Below are 19,684 nucleotides of genomic sequence, written 5' to 3' on the forward strand. Positions count from 1 at the left end.
TTCCATCCCCACCCTTGTCTGTTTTCCGGAGAGACCACTCTCTCCGTGACTCCCTTGTTCGCTCCACACTGCCCTCCAACCCCACCACACCTGGCACCTTCCCTTGCAACCGCAGGAAATGCTACACTTGCCCCTACACCTCCTCCCTCACCCCTATCCCAGGCCCCAAGATGACTTTCCACATTAAGCAGACGTTCACCTGCACATCTGCCAAAGTGGTATACTGCATCCACTGTACCCGGTGTGGCTTCCTCTACATTGGGGAAACCAAGCGGAGGCTTGGGGACTGCTTTGCAGAACACCTCCGCTCGGTTCGCAATAAACAACTGCACCTCCCAGTCGCAAACCATTTCCACTCCCTCTCCCATTCTTTAGATGACATGTCCATCATGGGCCTCCTGCAGTGCCACAATGATGCCACCCAAAGGTTGCAGGAACAGCAACTCATATTCCGCTTGGGAACCCTGCAGCCCAATGGTATCAATGTGGACTTCACCAGCTTCAAAATCTCCCCTTCCCCCACCGCATCCCAAAACCAGCCCAGTTCGTCCCCTCCCCCCACTGCACCACACAACCAGCCCAGCTCTTCCCCTCCACCCACTGCATCCCAAAACCAGTCCAACCTGTCTCTGCCTCCCTAACCTGTTGTTCCTCTCACCCATCCCTTCCTCCCACCCCAAGCCGCACCTCCATTTCCTACCTACCAACCTCATCCCACCTCTTTGACCTGTCCGTCTTCCCTGGACTGACCTATCCCCTCCCTACCTCCCCACCTATACTCTCCTCTCCACCTATCTTCTTTTCTCTCCATCTTCGGTCCGCCTCCTCCTCTCTCCCTATTTATTCCAGAACCCTCTCCCCATCCCCCTCTCTGATGAAGGGTCTAGGCCCGAAACGTCAGCTTTTGTGCTCCTGAGATGCTGGTTGGCCTGCTGTGTTCATCCAGCTCCATGCTTTGTTATCTTATATACTATAAATAGATGGAAGGTTGGGTTCCGTGATTTCGGGGCTGTGCACTCTGCCTTCTGTAGTTTTTTACTGTCCTGGGCAGAACAGTTGCTATACCAGGCCGTTATGCATCCAGACAGTATGCTTCCAATGGTGCATCTGTAGAAGTTGGTGATGGAATTTATGGACATGCCAAATTTCCTGATCCACCTGAGGAAGAAGAGGCATTGTTTTGCCTTCTTGACTGTTGCATTTACATGGCAAGTCCAGGACAGGTCGGTGGTTATTGTCACTCTGAGGAACGTGTCGCTCTTCATTGTCTCAACCTCAGTTCCATTGATGTAACTGGGGGTGTGTGAGTGGGCCAGAGACTAGGATTTCTGTGATGAGTAACTTAACTCCTAACTCTCAAGAGTTTGTCCACCATCTACAATGCACAACTCAAGGATGTAATAGTATGTTCTCTGCTTGAAGTGCAGATCAAACAGATCTCAAGAAGCTCGGCACCATCCAGAACAAAGCAGTCTGTCTGATTTGAGCCCATCTACTACCTTAAACATGCTCTCCCTCCACTACTGAAACACAGATGCAGTAGTGTGCATTGTGTACAAAATACGGTAGAAACTCACCATGCATCTTTCAGTCACACCTTCAAAATCCACATTCATTGCCATCAAGAAGGACAAGGGCAGCAGATTTTGGGAACACCACCACCTGCAAGTTCTGATACAAGCCTCTCACGGTCCTGACTTGGACATATATAAGTGTTCTCTATCTTTTACTGAAGAAATGTTTCAGTCCTAAATGGTCGATATTATATTCCGATACTGTGTCTCCTGTTTCCAGACTCCACAACCAGGGTAATTTCACTCTGCGTCAAGCCATATCAGACTTTTATACATTTCCATCAGATGCCCCTCATCTGTCTAAATTCTAGTGAATACAGGTTAGTTGAACTAATCTACCTTCACAGGATATTCCTGCCATCTCCAATATCAGCTTAGCAGACGTCCTCTGCGTTCCCTCTATAGCAAGTACATCCTCTCTTGTGTATGTATACAAGCTTTTATGGTCAGTTTTGATATTCAGTGCAGTTTGGCTGTTGTACTGTATTTTCTTTCTCTTCCAGCTTGCTAAGTTCTAAAATACTCCTGATCCTGAGGCTTGCTGTTCTATTTTCTAGCAATTTTACACGTTTTCTGTTTGGATTTAATACTAATCTAATTTATCTAACACTGGATCTAAATTGAAATTAGCTTCTTTTGTACGCCATGGTTGAACCACCTTTCCTGGTTAATTCTTGCGCCAGGGAGGAATGGATAATTGTGGTAATTCATACACGTATTCTTTATGTATGAACATTGCCAACATCGTCAACTCCTTCCATAAAATCCATCCTTGCCAATCTTTGCTTCATACCCTCTTAATTCCCTTCATTTAGATTCAGGAAACTAGTCTTAAATTCAACTAATTCATACTCCACTTTAATGAAGAATTCTATCATATTATAATATTATAATAGCTTTTCCCCCAGTGGACTCTGCACAACAAGATTGTTCATTTATCCTTTCTCATTACATGATTCCCAGTCTAGAATAGCCTGGATCCTCAAAGTAGTGGTCTAAGAAAACACCATGTGCACTCTCTAGGAAATGCTACTCCACAATATCATTGCTAGTTTGATTTGTCAAATCTGTAACTAAATTAAAGTCACTCATGTTTAGACCTGTACCTTTATTGTTCTGTATCTTTGATTTCTAGGGATGTAAGGGAAGGCACTAAACAAGAAGTGCTTGGGGGCTTATAGATAATCCTCAACAATGCTTTCTGTCCCTTGATGTTTGCTATCTCCGTCCATACAGGTTCCACAGCATGATTTCCTAAGCAAAAATAAAGATTGTTTTTTGAAAAATTATAAATCCCAGATCTTGAGAGTAACTAAGGGTAATGCACAATTTGCTAATTTACCTTGAAGGATGACTGCACCGTTGGCATTCAGATCCAGGCCTCTGATAAGAAGGATAATATCACAGTTCACTCTTTTAAGAAACATGCTTGTCAGAACAAGATTTTACAATCAGAAAAGGCAAGGAAATAAGTTTCAGCAACCATCTATGCATTAGTCTTCACTTTCCAATTTCATCTAGTTATTGTTAGTTAGCTATTGAAGATGAGTAACTGCCTCACTTTTTTCTTGAATGCCAATTGTTTTATGACTGGGAGGACTTGAAGAGTAGTAATCCCACAAAAGATTTTTTCAGCTTGTTTCTTGTAGAAAGCACAATGGACTTGTTCTATTAGTTGCTTCTAAGCAGGAGTGACAGGAAGTTTTCCCATGTCATAAGTCCTTCAGAAGCTCACTCACTTCTATAATTTTTTTTGCTGAAGCACAAAGTCAATATCCTGGTCAGACATATGTATCAGAATAAATTACAAGGCGTTTAGGAGACAGAAAATTAAGGAAGTCTTTCTACAATTATATAGGATGTTGGCAATACCACGTATGGAGTACAGCACATAGTTACAGTCTCGTTATTTTCGGAAGGGGAAACTTGTCTTGGAGCAGATGTAACAAAAGTTCACAAAATTGGTTCCTGAATTGATAGGGCAGTTCTGTGAAATAGACCTACATTGTCCAAAGTTTAGAAGAAGGAGACGTGATCTCATTGAAACATAATGTGTTAGATGATCAACAATTAACTTATTGCTTGATAGTGCATGTTCAAAAGGCAATTTGCCTTTCTCTTACTCCTTTACATTCTTAACACCTAATTATCTACTGATAATTATTGAGAAACCTGTTTCATAACTCACATGCCTACATTGCAGAATGAAATTTTAGCTCTGTCATTAACCAGATTATAAATTTACAATGTTGACTGTTTGCAAAAAGAGCTGGGTGATGAACGATAATATAGGACCCAATAACCTAGAAGCTCTAGCTCACCAGCAGTAGACTAGATGGGTTGAATGGCCTGCTTCTGCTCCTATGTCTTATGGCCATTGGGTTCAATTCCTGCAGCAGACACCCTGAAGGGAGCTTTAGTGTAGGTAAGTTTGGTGAAGATTTGCAATGTTTGACAGCAGGTCTCAGGTAAATGGTGAAAGGGGGAAAGACAGTCAGTTTAGGAAGTAACAGTGATCAAGGTGGGGATGGTAATGGGTGTGGCCAAATTTCTACAGTAACGTTTAGAATCCTGTTTGGAACAGGGGTGTATAATCTGTGATGTGTTTTTAGTTGAAGATTAAGGTAGAATCGCACAGTTGAGTGGCTGTATTAAAATCCTGGAGTTGATCAGTCTGTGTTTTCTCATTCTTCTTTCTTTTCACCCTTCTTTCTTTCTCCCGTTCACCTTTCTTCTCTTTCTTTGCTTCTTTGTCACTTCCTTATTTCTTTCCTTTGTATTAACTTGGGTTTCAGTGTCCTGACCCATTATCAAGACCATAAGATGCAAGTGCTGAAGTAGATCAATTAGCCCAGTGAATCTGCTCCACCGTTCAATGAGATTATGGTTGATCTGATAATCCTCACTTCACTTTCCTACCTCTTCCCTGGAACCCTTGATCCCTTGTTGATTAAAAATCTATCTCAATATTGCATATACTGAGTGACCCAACTCTACAGCCCTTGAAAGAAGAAATTTCTTTTCATCTCTGTCTTAATCTGAGGCGTACCCTTGACCTGGACTTACCCACAAGGTGAAAGAACCTATCATATCTACACTATTAAGTATTCTAAGAATCTTGTTTGTTTCAATAAGGTTGTGTCTTATTTTTCTATATTCCAAAGGGTACAGGCTCAAACTATTCACCCTCTCCTCATAAGACAGTCCTTCCATACTGGTACCAGCCTAGTAAATGATCTTTGGACTGCTTCCAATGCCCATATGGCTTTCCTTAGATAAGAAGCCCAAAAACAAACTCAAAGAGTACATCTCACACTATGTGGGTGGCATGGTGCCTCAGTGGTTAGCACTGCTGTCTCACAGCCCCAGGGACATGGATTTGATTCCACCCTTAAGTGACTGAGTTTACACATTCTCCTGTGTCTGTATGGGGTTCCTCCAGGTGCTCCAGTTTCCTCCTACAGCCCAACGATGTGCAGGTGAGGCGGATCAGCCGTGCTCAATTCCCCAAGTGTCTAGGGTGGGAAATGCAGGGGCGGCACGGTGGCTCGTGGTTAGCACTGCAGCCTCACAGCACCAGGGACCTGGGTTCGATTCCGGCCTCGGGTAACTGTCTGTGTGGAGTTTGCACATTCTCCCTGTGTCTGCGTGGGTTTCCTCCGGGTGCTCTGGTTTCCTCCTACAGTCCAAAGATGTGCAAGCTAGGTGGATTGGCCATGCCAAATTTCCCATACTGTTCAGGGGTGTGTGGGTTATAGGGGGATGGGTCAGGGTGGGATGCTTCAAGGGGCGGTGTGGACTTGTTGGGCCGAAGGGCCTGTTTCCACACTGTAGGGAATCTAATCTAATCTAGGGTATAGAGTGAGTCTGGGTGGGATGCTTTCTGGAGGGTTGGGCATAGATTTGATGGGCCAAATGGCCTGTTTCTACACTGTAGGTGTTCTACGGTGATTTCCAAACCATTAAATTTCAATTTTGAGCATTTTAATCTTTTCAAACAAAACCATATTTTGTGATGGAGTCTCTTTTGAAAACCTATCAAGGGTACTCCTGTATTTTCCACGTATTTCTAAAATTTCATGTGAAAGCCCGCACAGCAGACCAGAGAATCACTCTCATTAAAGAGAGAGATGACTGGTAGTGGTTTAAGGTGATGATCACCATGCCTCAAGGAAGGGGAGATGTTGAGAAGGAAAGTCTTTCATGATAACCTCATCCAGTGCAAGAATTGAGCCCACATTTTTGGCATTACCCTGTATTACAAAGCAGCCATCTAGCCAATTGAGCTAAACAATTATCATGACTGATGCTCCTAACTTTTCTGTTAAGTATTTGTTAGTGGCATTCTGGAATATTCCAGTGCCATTGTAACTTCCTGTTTTACTTGATGTGTTTTTACTTATAATCTAAGACTGCTGTTTCTGTGCTTTGAAAACTTAAAATCCAATTAAACTACTCTTATTATATTCTGAGGGTTGGTTAGTAACACCTTCTCTGGCGTAGTGGGCAGTTGCAATTCCTTTAACCGGACTTGCCTTCTCCCCATACTCAGTTGTTAACTTTTCAAAGCTCCCTGAATTCACCTTGCTCTTTACCTTCACCAGCTGTAACTACTGACTTGCGGTTTCTTCCTAAATTACCATTAGCTCATCTACATAGTTGCAAATATAAATTATCCCCTTTTGTTCTTATCCTTCTTCTGATTCATGTACTAACATTTATTCCCCTTTAGCATTCTCCCGATTATTTTTGACTGTTCTTCGGCTAGAAACCTCTTGATGGAACAGTAGTACCCATTCTCTCCATTCTTGACTGTGTTTTAATTTTTTTCTTATAATCAACGAAAATACCACCAGTAAATTACTTTCTGAAACCTGTGAGAGTTCTACCAATGCAGGTTCAGCTTAACTCTGATTTCTATGTGAATTCAGGCAACATGGAGTTTGACTGAACTACAGTATCTGCACAAATACTACCAATGCAGTGTTTCAGGCTCAACAATGATTTCTGTACAAACTCTACCAACACAGAACCCTCATTAGCAACCTCTCCCTTCTTAGCATTTCTACACTTTAGTGCTCTTCCAGGTTTTTTGACACTCAGTCTGAAATGTCTTTTGGTTGGCTTTCTGTACTAGCTATAAATGAAAAACACACTATACTATTTTACAGTGCCACCCAATGGTCCCTACTCGCAGCACCAGATGTTCTGGTTACAGATTTTTGATCATTTAATCAAGCACATGCAATAAGAGTGTATTCAAGTGCCAGCTCGAAGAACTGTGAGGAATACAGGAAAAGGCAGTATTTTTACTGCAGGATTATCTCATTTTCTAAATTTTCCAGTATAACTCCTTGAAAACATCAGTAATCAATGTTTACTCTAGGTCATAGACTAATGTCTTTGAAGTTCACTCCTTCACCCAGTCAAGATTCATTTAGTCAGGTGTTGTTTTTGCACCCCTAACCTTTATCGGTGTTTGTCATCTCCTGGTCTCTCCCCAAGGTCTCTCTGGAATGTTTTGATGCCATTAATTATTGTTAATAGATTCCTGCTGACAATATCCCCTGAAATGTATAAGGTTAATCTCGTATAAGGTTGATTAATTGAAAACTGTTCAACTTTTTCCCTATTTAACCCTTACAACACAATTCCTCTAATAATGATGCTTCCTTATGCAGTATCATTAGCATTGAACTGAGTAACTTGTGGAGCTACAGTCACCAGCCCAACTTCTACCGTATTGTGGATGACAAATCCTTCTGTTTGGTATATCATATGATTACTTGGAATGGTGCTCCCTAAATTAGAAAAATGTCCAATGCTGAAGAAGTCCTTCTACTGAAACTGTTAAGGTGCTCCTGAATGTACGAATTTAATTAATGAACATCTACTACCATTCTTTGCAGTCTTTTATTTCCATGTACACTTGGAATTCTGCCTGAATTGAGCAGAAGCACAATATTTTCATTTGAATTCTGAGTTTTTGGCTGGTAGCTGTGAGCTATACTTTGATTTTGGAATAATTGACAAGAATGTTGGGTCACCTGGTGAGGCATTTGCTCTCCATCCAGAACATGGTGAACATGGTTGGATGCCAATTACAGTGACATGCCCTGTGTCAGTGTTGAGTTGTTTTGGCTTGTTTACCTCTGGCCTGAATTGGATATTCTGAGGAATCAAGCTGATTATAATTATCGGTATCCCCACCACCACCATACAATGTTTGTTTCTGGTGCTCCTACGCTGCTAAGGCCCAGTAATTTCACACATGTTGCACATAATTGTAACCTATGAGCAATGACCAAGGAAGTAAAGCATGCAGACAGAGCGATCATAAAAAGTAGTTGATCATTCTGCTTTACATCCAGCCACGTTAATAAAAGCAGACAAAAAAAAATATAAGCTGCTTGGTGCAAAAACATGGATTGTAATAACCTTTCAGCTAATACTGTTGTAGTTGGTGTTTTCTGAGAGAGGTTTTCGTGTTTGAGGATATTATTTTAAGTGAACATCAGAACTGTATGTAATTAGATGTACGGACCTATTAATGAGTGACTGAGCATTTAATGTGCCCACAATGTATCAATGTTTGTCATATCATTACTTCAAGATGGGAGGGAGGGGTGTGGAGAATAATTGTTCAACTGTGCCTGCAAGCGATGAACTCTAACGGTGTGAATTGAAAAATTAAACTGGACAATTTAAACAAAGACTCATTCAAGATCTATAATGTTATTCATTACAATAATACAGCAAGATCATAACTTGGCACTTAAAATACAAAGGCCATGCGTGTGGAAAAAGCAAATCTGGAGGTTAGTTGTATGTTCTGATTTAAGTATTTTTTTTCCTGCATTTCCAGCAATTTTGCTGCGTGTCTACCAAAAACAGATGTACCTCACAATCATAATACAGGCAAAGTGAAGCCAGCAGCGGTGACTGAAATGTTGCAAATGGTGACAGGGATGCAAGTTAGTATTCAGTGTATTTCTAAAATCATTTTGCTTTATATTTTTTGAAGAAAAGTTTTCATTTCACTAAAACTTCTTTTTTATCTTCTTTAGAAACAAGTGGAGGAAAAACGTAAAGAAGTGAGTACGAAGTTTCCTCCAATTGGAGAAAATTACAAAGGCGAACGTTAGTTTAATATCAACGGTTGCAACTGAAAAGTGTAAGATTATTTGCAGCATTTCATAAAAATTGATTATACAAGGGTGAAAGTAACATGGTAAAATTCATCACAGTTGAGGAATTTAAAATTAAATTGTAAATTTGAATCTGTGCTCTGTTTCATGGGGAATGAAAATTAAAGAGTGCTATGTTATCTGAACGTGTTGGGCTTATCCACTAAGAGTCAATTTTCTTCAAAAGAATTAACTTCCTGTTTCAACTTTTTCGACTGATTTTTATTGCAAACTTCCTCCCAAGTTGTCTTTGACACACAATTGGGTGATCTTGTAAATGCTGCTTTGTGATTTTGCACTTTTTTCTGTAGCCATTCCATTGTAAAATATTATTGACTTCAAATTATCTTCTTTAGTTGAGGGGTTGAATGCAGTCTAGGGTACTGAGCATTATCATTTCAGTGTAGACATTTCACCCACATATTTTACTTGTGCCTTGAAGATTAAACAACTGGTTGTTAGTGTACCCCTCAGTATTTTTGATTCAAGTAAAAAAACGGTTTTAGTACTGATCTAGGAAAATTTCTATTCCTTACAAACTCAGTCCCAAGCAGAAGTGAGAATCAAAATTGCAAGAACACTGGACATAAATGTCTGGTCTTCCCCAGTCTTGGTTGAGAATATAAATACAGCTGTTACAGATCTATAATTAGCAGTCAGATGGTAAAATATGGGGTGGTTACAAAGATCCAGCATGGATTTATAAAGGGGAAATCACATTTGACTGTCTAGCTGGAGTTTGCCTTGAAGAGGTAACAGTAGATGTCATTGAGGCTAATGCTATTGATATGGTACACATGGACTCCCATGATGTGAGAAGCTTTTTTATAAGTGGTTTGGGTCTGGGATACACTGTCAGAAAGTTTGATGGAAGCAGGATCAATGGGAGTATTCAAGAGGGCATTAAATGATTACCTGAATAGAAACAATGCGCAAGGGTATGGGGAAAAAGGCAGGAGAAGAGCACCATGTCACAATGCATTTTGAACACCTTGTTTGGACATGAAGGGCTAAATAGCCTCCTTCTTCTGAGTCGTGACAATTCTGAGAAGTAAGGATAAAGGTGCCCTGGTCAGTAGTTGCTCTGAAGAATTCAAGCAATTGCATTGATTAGGCCATTTTCTGATCAGTTCCACTTCTTAATTTATAATCAGAGGGTGGCATGTGGTTCAGTAGTTGGTTTGCTGCTTCACAGCACCAGGAATCCAGGTTTCATTCCACTCTCTGGCGACTGTCTGTGTGAAATTTGCACCTTCTCCCCGTGTCTGCATGGGTTTCCTCTAGGTGCTTCAGTTGTCTCCCACTGTCCAAAGATGTGCAGGTTAGGTGGATTGGGCATGCTGAATTGTTCATAGTGATCAGGGATGTGTAGATTAGATGGGTAATGGGGGTTAGGTCTAGGTGGGATGCTCTGAGGATTGGTGCAGACTTGTTGGGCTGAAGGGCCTGTTTCCATGCTGTAGGGATTGTATGATTCTTGTAAGAACTGTTCAAGCTGCTAAGTGTTTTGTCACCTTTAATTTTTAATTCTTGAAATTTTTAGTTCATTCATTTGACTGTTGAAAGTTGCTGTTAATTCACTGAAATCAGCAGGCTACTGTATTTTAAAGAAACCCTTTTTCTGGTGTGTTGCACCTTGCATCTTATCTGCTTTGTATGTTTCAGTTTCCTCCAGCTCTGCTTCCTCCAAAGTCAGCAATTAATGTGTAAATCACAAAAGCTTTGTACTTGGAGTCTTTAAAAGACTGTTTAAGATGTTAGCCCCTTTGTATGTTAAAAGGGTTAATGTTCCAAGTGATTGCCTCTCTTTTCATCCTCCAGACCTTTATACTTCTCTCCCACCAAATTTGGCAGAGGCCATTTCTACAATGCGATATTTTAAAAATTAATAAATGAGTTCAATCTTTGATGGATTTTAAACATTTTTTCATGAGTGCGTTGCCAGATCTGATTTAGAAGATACCACGCAAGGCACACATGTTGCACTGAAGTGGTTTAGACCTGTTAGTGACTTCTTGTGGTGTTCACCATAAAAAGCATTCTATCCAGATGCATCAAGGGTTGGTGGGGCAACTGCTCTGCCCAGGACCATAAGAAGCTACAGAGAGTTGTGAACACAGCCCAGTTCATCGTGCAAGCCAACCTTCCATCCACTGACTCCACCTACACCTCTCTCTGACTTGGGAAAGCAGCTAACACAATGAAAGCCATCCCCCCCAAGCCCCACCACCACCACCCTGGTTATAATCTCTTCCAACCTTTTACATTGTGTAGAAGATACAAAAGCTTAAACACATGTACAAACAGGTTGAAGAACAGCTTCTTCTCCACTGTTATTCGACTTCTGAATGGATCTCTCAAATTTTAAATTTAATGTTGATCTTGCTGTTTATTACTCGGGTGCACTTTGTGTGGTATGATCTGTCTGTACAGTACGCAAAACAAAACTTTTCACTGTACCCGGGTAAATGTGACAATAGTAAATCAAATCAAAAAATCTATTAATCTGAATTTGATTAATTTTTATTGACCTTCCTTTTGTTTCTCCTCCCTCTCTCTTGTTTTTATTGTTTTTGTGTGCCTCTTTTCCTCTCTCCTCTCTACCCCCAACCCTGCCTCTGCTTCTTCTCTGTTCCCATCACCTCCAAAACTTTCCCTTTCTGTTCTTGCAGAATCTTTCCATAACACACCCTGCTGGCAGCAAAACACTGGTTCTATAGAAGTGGAGAACGGTTTTGATAACTGATATATGAAAAGACCCTAATTGAAGAATATGATGTTACATCCTTGAACCTGCAAATGAAGATAAAGTGATTCCTGCACCACTATGAGATATTAAAGCCATTTTAGAGAATAACCCTTCCTTTTTCTTTTTAGGGTCTATTCCCTCCTAAAGACATACCTGTAAGTATTAGACAATGGAATGCCAACTTTTTCTGATCTATTAAACAGATGAAATGTTGATCTCTTTCACTGTGTAGTTTATTAGCCAGTAGAACAATAAAACTGACAACGTAGTCCTATAATATCATGTAGCTACTGAGTAAGTATTTGACCCTTCTTCATTGTCTTACTGAACATGTGTAGCAGAAGTAGGTGGTGAGGTTGTGTGTGTACATGGATGCAACACAAATTGCTAAGTTGGCATTTACAATGAAATTGTAGATTTTACACTGCAACTTCATCCTCCTAGGGAGATAGTGGTTCAAATGTGATAAGTAGTTTCCACGATAAATGTGCACATTGAAGTTTCTGATGGGGTAAAAACGTTGACAGGAATTGTACATAAATATAAGTGATCAACAAAAATGCAGAAGAAAAAGTGCCAAATAAAAGCAAAAGAACTGAGGGGAAGAAAGACAGTTGAATCTAACATGGGAAAAAATAAAAAGCAGTGAAGAAATGGTTTCATAACTAGATGGTCAAATGAAATCTGACAGCTTATTTTAGTGGAGCCCTTTCCAGAAATAAAATTTGAAGACTAATGAATCCGTTGAAAATTGTCAAGATGTTTGGACAGTACTGCAGATCCCCAATGTTCTTGCTGATTTTTATTGATTGCACTCATAATTCACCCATTATTATGTTATATTCTGTCCTTCATTCTCCTCGCCCAATTTCTTATATGCTTCCATTCTAAGCAGCAGTAACACACCATTTCTGAACGATTTTATTAGTTTAAGAAGTCCAATGCTAAAAATCTTTTCAAATGATTTCGGTTTTTAAAATTATCAATTTAGTTTTTATAAATTATCAATGTACATAGTTTGTTTTTAGTGACCCACCCACCACTCAGTGATGTCAGAATTCTTCTCTGTTCTTCTTTCCATTAATTCACCTTATTCACGACCTCTCAGTATGTTCCAATCCCTATTATTGTAAATTAGCTGGCAGCGTCAGTGGAGACAGAAATAGAGTTAATATTTTGGGTGTGATACGATTCTTCTTCATGGCAGTTCTGAAAACGTCAAATTGGACTTGAAATCTTAACTCTTTCTCTTTCCACATATGCTGCTAAAGCTGCTGAACTTCTCTTGCATTATCTATTTTTATTTCAGATTTGGAATATATTGCTGCTATCAGAAGTTTTACACAAAGCCACAATTTTCACGTTTTGCTATCTGTATTCTGATGGCCCTCCACCAAATTTCAAACTTCCTGGCACCACACAATGAATTCATCATTACAACTCTAATTCCCAAATATTCACTAAAATGCACTCTTGTACCTAGTCATAGATTCGTTGACCTTTTTCTCCCTAACTAGACTGCTTAAGTAGGAACAATCCCGTCCTTCAACTAGTTGGTGTTTTCCAAACTGCACACTACTTGATACTGCCTCACCTTATCTATCCAATTAACTTTTTCAATAATCTTACAACAAGTTCTTTTAAATGCAATAAACACCAACCACTAATCTTATTGCAAGAAAATGAGTGCCAAAAGATTCTTTTTCATATTAACACATTACACGATCATGATAACATGTTGTGTATTTGTATTTGATAACATTAGCAAATTTAATGTGTTGTAATGAGGAACGAACCTCATATCATGTTAGAACATAGAACATTACAGCACAGTACAGGCCCTTCAGCCCTCGATGTTGTGCTGACCCGTCATACCGATCTCAAGCCCATCTAACCTACACTATTTCATGTACGTCCATATGCTTGTCCAATGACGACTTAAATGTACCTAAAGTTGGCGAATCTACTACCGTTGCAAGCAAAGCGTTTCATTCCCTTCCTACTCTCTGAGTAAAGAAACTACCTCTGACATCTGTCCCGTATCTTTCACCCCTCAATTTAAAGCTATGCCCCCTCATGCTTGCCGTCACCATCCTAGGAAAAAGGCTCTCCCTATCCACCCTATCTAACCCTCTGATTATTTTATATGTTTCAATTAAGTCACCTCTCAACCTTCTTCTCGCTAATGAAAACAGCCTCAAGTCCCTCAGCCTTTCCTTGTAAGACCTTCCCTCCATACCAGGCAACATCCTAGTAAATCTCCTCTGCACCCTTTCCAAAGCTTCCACATCCTTATAATGCGGTGACCAGAACTGTATGCAATATTCCAAGTATGGCCGCACCAGAGTTGTGTACAGCTTCACCATAACCTCTTGGTTCCGGAACTCAATCCCTATTTAATAAAAGCTAAAACACTGTATGCCTTCTTAACGGTCCTGTCAACCTGGGTGGCAACTTTCAATGATTTGTGTACATGGACACCGAGATCTCTCTGCTCATCTACACTGCTAAGAATCTTACCATTAGCCCTGTACTTTGCCTTCCGGTTACTTCTACCAAAGTGCATCACCTCACACTTGTCTGCATTAAACTCCATTTGCCACCTCTCAGCCCAGCTCTGCAGCTTATCTATGTCTCTCCGCAACCTACAGCATCCTTCGTCACTATCCACAACTCCACCGACCTTAGTGTCGTCTGCAAATTTACTAACCCATCCTTCTATGCCCTCATCCAGGTCATTTATAAAAATGACAAACAGCAATGGACCCAACACCAACCCTTGCGGTACACCGCTAGTAACTGGTCTCCAGGATGAACATTTCCCGTCAACTACCACCCTCTGTCTTCATTATCTCGCTTCATTGTCTATTTTCTCCATCTACTATTCCACAGCTGCCCTGCTTTGTTAACAAGGCTAGCTTATATAATTGTGAACAGAAAAGATGCAGGAAGGATCTTTGTCCTGGTTGGGGTGCCGAGAACTAGGGAACATTGTCTCAGAAAAAGCACTATGTTACTTAGAATTGAGATGAAGAGGAATTTCTTCACTTTTAGGATGGTGATCCTTTTTGAGTCTCTACCTCAGAAGGCAGTAGAGACTCAGTCATTGAATATATTTGAGATCAAGATCAATAGATTACTACATATTAAAGATATTAGGGGATATGGGAATACTATGGGAGAATGGCATAGATGTAGGAGGCTAGCTAAGACCTAATTGAGTGATGGAGCAAATCTGGTGAGACAGATGACATTTTTCTGCTCCTATTCATGTATGGTTCTTAAAAACCATCACATTAAACAAGCAATCAAAATAGTTACTGATGGAATTCTGTGATCTTTCCATATGGAGATAAAAGGGCTGATTTGCAATTAAGGTTGTTTGCACACATTTTAGAAGAATAAATATGCTTTATATTTTCATCAAAGCACTTTTTTTCTCTTTTAGGAATTACGATTATACACTCCTGAACAGATATCTGTAAGTATTAGGCACTGGAATGCCATAACTTACTGCAATAAAATAAGCTGAAGGTTTGTACCCTATTATTGAGTAGATAATTTGCTGCTGGATTAATAAATAATGGAATAATCAAACTGATCTTGTAGCCCGAAGAAATAAATAGTCGCGGTTGTAGCACAGGCTTAGGTATAAGCAATGAGTGTGAGATAATGATGGGGGAACAGGTCTAATGGTACACATCTATGTCTCTACACAAGTCCCTGTATCCTCATTTATGATGGAGCTATCTATCTATAAATAGATTTATAACCTCACAATAACACCTCAGGTTCTTTCCCTCCACACTTCTTGATTGGCCATTTTACTGAAGTGTTCTAACTTTTTTTTTGCTGGGACAACGTGCACAATTCAGAATCGTAATGAATGACCAGATATAGGCAAACCCAGGTTCCAAATCCAGAACTGCTAATGAATGACTTCCAACATATTGCTGCCGTATGAAGGAAGTTGACAATTTATGCTGGAGGGTAGGCTGATTTATAACCTAGTTAGAAACAAAAAAAACTGCAGATGCTGCAATCCAGGCAGACAAACAGGAGGCTGGAAGAACACAGCAGGGGAGACAGCATCTGGAGGAAAGGAGCACAGGTCTTGTCCAGGAGCTGCGGATAAAGAGGGGCAGGGTTGGAGGTTGAATGGTGGTGAGAGGTGGACACTTGTAGTAGGTACCATACCTGTAGTACCAGTGTCCACCTATCACCACCATTCTGTTTCCACCTCTTCCCCCATCGCTCTATCTGCAGCTCGCCCTATCCCATGTCCAGTCCTGAAGAAGAGTAATACCCGAAATGTTGACTGCTCCTTTCCCCCAGATGGTCCCTCCCCTGCTGTGTTCTTCCAGCCCCCTGTTTGTCTACCTGACTTATAACCTAGTTTTGTTACTGGGTGACCTATCTTGGTGTTATTTGTGATAGGACTGAAGTATAGCTCTTTGTAAGCACTTGTACTTTAATGTCTAATAAAGTTAGGGGGAAGTGTTGATTCCTTGAATCTGTCCTTTCTTGGCACAGAGTTGATTGTTCTTGGCATGATTTGGGGATTTTAATTGATTTTATGATGGGAAAAGTGTATAGTGATTTGGAGATATTAAAATTACCTGTCTCATAATTCAGCACCAAGTTTTTGGGAGTAGAAGACTGCAACAACACTGCCATTATTTGAATGGGCGGAAGGTCAGACTACTTACACATGAGTTAAGGAGCTGTATATGGTGCTGAGCATTGTGTAGTCATAGGTGAACATCCCTGTTTCTGACCTTATGATGGAGGGAAGGTGAAGCAGTTAAGACAATTGGTCCCAGGAGACGACTCTGAGGAACTCCTGCAGAGACGTCCTGGAGCTACGTTGACTGACTTCCAACAACACAACCATTTTCCTATGTGCCAGGTATGACTGCAGACAGCAGAGAGATTGCCCCGTGCCCATTGATGCCAACTTTACCAAGGACCCTTGATGCCACACTGGTCGAATGTGGCCTTGAAGTCAAGAACAGGCTCTCTCACCTAACCTCTGGAATTTAGTTCTTTTGTCCATATTTTAATCAATGAGGACAAGAGCTGAGTAGCCCTGGCAGAGCCCAAACTGGGCATTGCTGAATGGGGTATTGCTGAACAGGTGAGGCTTAATGGCATGGTTGGTGACATATTCCATTATTTTACTCATGGTCAAGGGTAGACTGACGGAGCAGAAATTGGGACAGGTTCGATTTGTGCTGCTTTTTGTGTATAGGACATCTCTGGGCAATTTTCCAGATTGTTGGATTGATGCCAGTGTTGTAAGTGTTTTGGTACAGCTTGGCTAGGGATGTGGCAGGTTCTGGAGCACGAGTCTTCAGTGCTATTGCCGAAATGTGGAGCCTCCTCCTGCAGTGAGTTGTTTTAATTGTCCACCACCATTTATGACTGGTTGTTGCAGAACTGCAGAGGTTTGGTCTGATCTGTTGGTTGTGGGTGGCTTTGCTCTGTCTGTCATTTGCTACTGATGCTGTTTGGCATGTGAACAGTCCTGTTTGGTAGCTTCACCAGGTTGACACCCCATTTTTAGGTCTGCCTGGTGCTCCTTCTGGCATGCTGTCCTGCACTCTCCATTTTTCCAGGGTTAACTCTGATGGTAATTTTTGAGTGGGGGATGTGCTGGGTTTAGTGGTTGCTTTTTGGGATGGGATATAATTCTGCAGTTTTTGATGGCCCACAATGCCTCATTTATGGTCAAACTGGAATTGTTCAATCTGTTCAAAATCTGACCCAATTAGTACAATGTGAAGGCAATGTGAAGGCAAGATTTGTCTCCACAAGGGCTGTGCAGTGGTCACTGTTACCGAAACTATCATGGACAGATGCATCTGCAGCTTGGTAAAGTATGTTTTACTCACTTCTTGGTCCCCTTGAGACCTTGTGTAGACCCTGAGACATGGATTTGAGACGTTAGCACTGTCTCCCTTTCACAGATGCTGTCAGATCTGCTGAGTTTCTCTAATAATTTCTGGTTTTGTTTGTTTCGAATATCCAACATCTGCAGATCTTTGTTTTATATCCTTTCCAATATTGCATCAGCTAGTTTTAAGCTTTCTTTATGTAATGCTAAAAGAAAGTTGTAAGTTGTAGAAGATGGTAATTAAAAATAAATGCTGTATTGTTTTTTATTTGTTCATTTGTGGGATGTGAGTGTCACTGACTGGCCAATATTTCTTGCCTGTACTTAGCTGCCCTTGAATGGAGTGGCTTGCAAATATACTATGATTCAACAACAACACGAGGTCAGCAATACTAGGGGAATGCTTTCTGCACATACACAGGCACTTGCCAGTGTCTTGATTTCTCTGAGAGCGATATTCTGGACAGCTAACCTTTAGTTAACTTGGATAGATCTGGGGCGTTTCCCAGAGCAATTCAATACTACCTTAAGAATTATTAACTGGTACAACATTTGCAGAAGATTTTTATCAATCATCTTTCTTCAGGCAACATTTCTGTTGAATGTCTCATTCAATTAATTAATAATACTACGATTATAACTTTGAATCTGGCAGCACCAGTTATGTGGGTAATAGCACTGAGTCAGTCAGAATTAGGGACTAGGCAATTACTCATCTGTTTAGAGAGAAATGACAAAACACTGCTCCAAATATTGCAGTACCAGTGCCAGTTAGAAAATGAAATTTGTGCATTATTTACTGGAGCAACTGTACTGTTTGATGCATAGCGTTGCAAAAATATCTGCATTTCTTTGGTTACCCTAAGAGTGTCAAAAGCTTGAGAATTTATCTGAGAGCAGCTTTTCCTCCTCCCTGCTCCCCTCTCCATTTCTTCTTACTTGCTACTGCTCTGTCACAATGCTTCTCACTGTATTCTTTGCTGTTGGTTCACCTCCAGAATGGATGGCAGGGAAGCAGAGAAGTTAATGCAACAGTGAAGCACTCTGTGACTGGGTTGATGCTTGGAGAGCAGGGGAATGTAAGACGAAATGGCAGGGAGAGTAGTGAGCCCATTAGGAAAATAGGAGAAGAGTGCAGAGTTGGCGTGGGGGACTTGAAAGAAGGGTGTTGAGGGATGTAAGAGGAGTGGAGGGTGCAAGAAGACCATTTGTGGGGGTGGGGGGAAAACATGAGGAGAGCAGTGAGGTGTTTGGGGGTAGGGGATGTGTGGAAATCAGGACAAGGTGATGATGAGCCTATGACTGAAGTGAGAGCTAATTTCTTGATTTCCATTTCCTGGAATTAAAAGAAAAATGATAAAGTATTACACTTCTAGGAAATTCATGATTTCACTGAGAATCGACTTAAAATTATTTCTGTTTTTTTTATTTTTCGTTTTGATTCCAAATTGCATCAGTTTAGACCTATTCAGCCTGGACCATCCATTTCCATCCATTCTTTGTATGTTGCCTGGTTTGCAACTGGCAGGAAAGAAGAAAAAATATCTAACACTTGTTGTTTTATCTTGTCATTACAGCTGACTTAGTGATTGCGTGTTGAGATGATACAAACTAATGTGTTTCTGGTCATAAGGATCTGTTAAAATTGCTTTTTTTAAAATTAAAAATGGTTGATAAACATACAAATTCTTTTGAGATGCATACATAAGTAATAAAGAAACCATTCTGATGAACCAATTTGCTTATCCTCCCTCCAGAATGATTGTTTTGAAACTGCGTTGACATGCTTCATTCAAGAACTGAATGTTTTGCGGTTTGAATTTGCGCTCGAGTCTTACGAATTACGAAACATGAACAGAATGAATAGGAATGCAAAAGCATTTTCTAAACTTAAGCAGGTAAGTTTCTGACTCACTGTATCTGTGAATAACCTTTCATGGTAAGCTATCTGCAGTGCAGAATTCTTTGAGTACCAGGGAATTAGTTGAAGAAAGGAGTTGTTTAATATCTATCCCAATCTCTCACATGTCCTTATTACGTATGGCAGTAGGACCCCTCACATTCATCAAGGCAAATAAGCTGTGTTATTTTCCTTCCTTAATCCAAATGATAGTTGTTTCTTTTTTCCCAGAGACAGGTATTTGAAAACACGTCTAGTTGCTTCATTAAAGAACTGAATGCTTTACTGTTTTTGAGGTAGTACTGTGGAGGATTGAGGAGAATTTTCTCTGATTGATAACAATGATGAAATTATGAACAGGTGTTTTTATTCAGAAGT

General features: G+C 40.5%; 1 protein-coding gene across 4 annotated transcripts in view; it reads left to right on the forward strand.

Annotated features, from left to right (window-relative positions):
* LOC125456096 (interleukin-15-like) overlaps nt 1–19,684 on the forward strand; it is a 58,391-nt gene that overhangs the window by 33,958 nt on the left and 4,749 nt on the right. For all 4 annotated transcript variants that reach the window (XM_048538807.2, XM_048538836.2, XM_048538817.2 and 1 more), the window contains exons 4-8: nt 8,440–8,548; nt 8,642–8,668; nt 11,639–11,665; nt 14,959–14,991; nt 19,164–19,304. In XM_048538807.2, the coding sequence (XP_048394764.1) occupies nt 8,440–8,548; nt 8,642–8,668; nt 11,639–11,665; nt 14,959–14,991; nt 19,164–19,304 (337 nt within the window). The remainder of the gene's footprint in view (nt 1–8,439; nt 8,549–8,641; nt 8,669–11,638; nt 11,666–14,958; nt 14,992–19,163; nt 19,305–19,684) is intronic.

This window comes from Stegostoma tigrinum, chromosome 1 (assembly GCF_030684315.1).
Source record: "Stegostoma tigrinum isolate sSteTig4 chromosome 1, sSteTig4.hap1, whole genome shotgun sequence".
Lineage (NCBI taxonomy): Eukaryota > Metazoa > Chordata > Chondrichthyes > Orectolobiformes > Stegostomatidae > Stegostoma > Stegostoma tigrinum.